We start from the raw sequence: 4210 nt of genomic DNA, 5'->3' as shown, positions 1-4210 counted from the left end.
GCCTCTGCACACACCAAAGAGGTAGATGTTTATTCCTCTAAAAATATCAGTATTTATTTACTGCACTGGGAGAATAGAACAAGCAACCATGTTGATGTATTTGAAATTAAATAGTTTACCCAAGAAAAATGGCCAATCAAAGCATCTCTGTAAACCATCTGACACCATCAAATCAATCCAGAGATTTTTTTCCTTTCCTCATATGTAGATATTACAGAAACACTTGGGGGGGATAAACAGTTAAATAATTACAGTCCAGGATTTAAAGAAAGTATGCTTTATTCATTTTGTCCAGTTCCAAACATGAGGTTAAAAAATGAATGCATCAAAACTTAGGTAAAGAAACAGCTCTAATGCAATACAGTCATTTTGAGTCATTAAGCAAGTTATATTTTGGAGAAAATGACATAGCTGGACCATGAAAATAGGGAACTTACAACCCAATAATAATGGGATTGACTAATAGCTAAGTAAGTAAGTAATATTTATTTATAAGTCCAGCTTAGAAAGATATATATACACTTTACTGAAAAGCTTCATCTTAGTTTCACTTTAAGTAATATATTTGTAATGGATTCGCTCCTTGTGAGTTTAGTAATTCCCCAATATAACTAGAATATAAGAAAAATATTTCATTAGTTACACGGAAAAACATTACACCACAAGTCTTTATAGAAATGCACTGCAGAAATAAAACAATTATATTCTATGTTTTCGGCAGTCTTCCAATTAGTATTTTTTTTTTAATTTCCTTTTATAAAATATTTAAAATGTTTCCACTCATGCATATTGTAGGCACTCTAGTTATGATTTTCATTTTGGTCAGACTTTTTTCCAACTATCTGATTTTACCTTATGATTGCAACAGTCTATATTTATATTAACTGTAAAGATAAACATACAATTAACCTTTTGCCTTTAAATACCACTTGCTCTCCCAACATGAATAAACCATCTCAACTTTGTATTTTTCAGAGGATAAGCTTTTCATTTCTGTAAACCAACTGCCCTCTACAGTCTATTTTTGGCATTGCCGCACTTCCTCTGGAAGAAACGTTATATTAAATCAAAAGATGCACTTATGTTTATCTACAACTGCATTAACCAATACACTATTATACAAAATACATTAAGTATTTTTATACATATTCAAACAATGATAGTCTATTAGTGTGCAGAGCTTATTTTTAATTGTAGAGAAAAAGAAATGCATTTAGGATTGTATGGGTTGTCATTTTTAAACAATGGCCGATTGGCTGTAATCTACTTGCACAGCTGAATGTGAAATCAAACTTTAGTGTCAACAATTTCAAAAGTATTGTAGCCAGTGGCTATTTGTACACACAGCATTACACATTGCCGACTTTGACTTACCTGTAGAATCTGAGCATGCCCTGCAGCCTTTGATGGAGTTGGACTTAGGAGCTAGCTACATGAGAAGCTAGTAAGGAAACTGATCAGGATCAGTTATAATAAGACGTATATCGACAATTTGTTGGACAGGTCGGCACGTAGAGGATTTGGCGCAGTTCTATCCGAACGATTTCGATTAATGTCTGAATGAGCAGTAGTTGGGAATACGATGACGACGCGTTTTACGTTTTCATCTTGAACTTTATTTTCACAAATACGGCACATGGAGGATTTATTTGCGGGAGGAAGTTTATAATGGAATCGTCCAGTCGTGGTTTAGAACATGAGGGTTGGCATACACAAGTGACGCTTGGAAATTCTAGCTGAAACAGCTTCACAGAAAAATAAAACAAAACAATCTATAGTATAAAAGGAAAAACCTAAAAAAAAAAACACGTAACCTAAAACACGCCTACAGCTGACGTCCTAAGAAAAACATCACAATAAAACTGTGGAAGTCTGCATTTCGATTTCCTCCAGTGCCTGTCCTAGGGGAATAATACCGCGCGCGGCCAAAGACGTGGGGACGCATCATTGGTTGGAAAGGGACAACGCAGGCAAACGACGACCCTGAAAAAAGAACAAATCACACCAGTGAACCCTCACGAATATGTGTCCAACGTCTTCAAATAGACCGTACATTCGACCAGATTAATTTTAATTCATGTAGCGTGCGGGCAGATCATGATCGGTTGACTATAGAAGGGACCAACGACATTTAAAAACTTTCAGTCGAGGACCTCACCTTTGACGTCGCGAGCGTTGATGCGGGTTAATAAGCGTAGCGAGACGGGGGTGGCATGGGGAGTCGCTCAGTGTAGGGGTCCCTGGGTCGAGGAACACCGTATGCTGGGACATGTTTAACAGGAGAAAGACGGGAGCGCTCGTAGGGGTAGCCATTACCAGCAGTGGGCAAAGGCATGCTGGGTGGCCTTCTGACTGGGCTACGATCTCTGGGGTAGTACGATGGCATCGGAGGAGGCATAGGACGTCGGTCATATGAGTCCATCGGTGAGGCCATGTGAGGGTCTCGCACAGGGGCAACAGGCGGAGGAGGTAGTGGGACGGAACGCTGGCCCTCGTATGGTGACACACCATACGGATGTGCTCTATACTTTTCATAGTAATCTACGACGCTATATTGATCCCTGACAGCATTGTACGGATGCTCAGGATAAGCTCGCCTTGGGGGAGGTGGCGGGAGAGGTGGGGCAGGGTAACCTTGAGCCATGGGACCAGGTTGTCCTCTCATGTAATCAGATGCCCCTGGATGGGTGTACTCCCCAGGGTACTGTGGTGGCCAGTAGCCTTCCTGGTCATGGGACGGAGGGTAGTCATACTGCTCCTCATACTTTGGACGACTTTTGGAAAACTGCACATGGATACGTTTGCCTACAAGCAAAAAAATAATAATTTAGTATCTTATATGAGCACATGATTTATTTGTCATTTAACATTTACTACCTTGGAACTCTGTGTTATCAAGTCCTTTCATGGCATCCATTGCCTCTTCAGAGTTCGACATGTGCACAAAGGCAAAATTCTTGACAATAGCACACTCTGTGACGGAGCCGTACTCTTCAAAGAGGGCACGGAGCTCATCGTCTCCTCCTCTCTCCACATTGGAAACGTGCAGTTTGACTGACCCTTGGCTCCGTCCATTGCTGGCCTCTACATTGATAGGTGTGTTATGCAGCTTGTAAAGGTGAAGGTTTCTGATGGCCTTCGTGGCTGCCTTGCGGTCATCCATGTGGACAAAGGCAAAGTTCTTGACGATTGCACATTCTGTGACGTTCCCATACTCTGCGAAGAGTGCCTTTATTTCCTCCTCCTCTGCTTGTTCAGGCAGGTTGCCCACGAATATTTTAACCATTGTTGCGTTTCTGGAGTCAAAAAAGTAACATGATTAGAAAGAGCCAAATGAAACATCTAATTAGAAGACAGTGAACCAAGTCAAGTGAAAACATATTTAATACATTAAACCCAGACGGTAACCCATTTGTTCACTACCTGACCTACAACTATTATTAATGACTAAATTGTTGAATTAAATAAGGTAATTATACAGTTTTAAAAGTACTTACTAACATCAACGTTCATAAATACACGCCGGTTACTGTTAACATAAGATGGAATCGATAGGGCTAGCTTACATTAACATTGTTCGCTTTACACATTTTTTCGAGTAAGAATATAAGTTTTTATTCTGTTTAAAACATATTTTAAGTTAAAGCTTGGTCCGTTTTCCATTCTGGAAGCAAAGGCCCCAAAATAGGGTACACATAGCTTAGCAACCGTTTCAAACAAAGAAGCTCCAATATTCCACCGACGCAAAGACGTAGATCGAGCAGGGTTTTGTCAGTTAGTAAGACACCAGTTGTGTTTCTGATAAGTATTACTAGTTATTTCGTTAAGATTTGTACTTAAAAGTTCGCTTACCTCACGTTTCTACGGTGCAGTTCCGTTGAATTGAAGCTCCTCCAGGTTTAGCTAGCAGGCGGCCAGTTCGGTCACCGTCGTATTTACACCAATCAGGGCAGCTCAGCGCCATCTAGAGTACAGGAGGTAACAACGTTATAGAAAGAACAGCAGTCAATGGAAATCAACCCCTTTTTTTTCGTCAATAGATTTAAAAAAAATTCCAGTAATGCGTCATGGCGGCACGGAGTGAATTGTCATTTCAACGGTACATCTTTTGTCATTACTATAGTACTTGAGACAAAGAGAAACATTTTAATAGATATATGCTGCAATCATATTCTAAGGAGGTAAAAGGAGTTTGTGCAGGTTCCGATAG

The 4210-nt window shown here is 40.0% G+C and overlaps 1 protein-coding gene across 1 annotated transcript; it reads right to left on the bottom strand.

The window, feature by feature from the left end:
• Positions 1 to 261: 261 nt before the first annotated feature.
• Positions 262 to 3963, bottom strand: LOC148082910 (RNA-binding protein 4.1-like). Its single transcript, XM_087790145.1, has 4 exons — positions 3853 to 3963; positions 2878 to 3296; positions 2159 to 2805; positions 262 to 1983 (listed from the first exon to the last, which is right to left on the bottom strand). Exons 2-3 carry the CDS (start codon positions 3284 to 3286, stop codon positions 2186 to 2188), a joined length of 1029 nt encoding a protein of 342 aa, XP_087646271.1. The 5' UTR covers positions 3287 to 3296; positions 3853 to 3963; the 3' UTR covers positions 262 to 1983; positions 2159 to 2185.
• Between the last annotated feature and the right edge of the window lie 247 nt (positions 3964 to 4210).

Source organism: Callionymus lyra, chromosome 4 (genome assembly GCF_982586985.1).
Source record: "Callionymus lyra chromosome 4, fCalLyr1.hap1.1, whole genome shotgun sequence".
Taxonomy (NCBI): Eukaryota; Metazoa; Chordata; class Actinopteri; order Syngnathiformes; family Callionymidae; genus Callionymus; species Callionymus lyra.
Note: the sequence above shows the minus strand (reverse complement) of the source record. Positions and strands in the feature narration are given on the sequence as shown.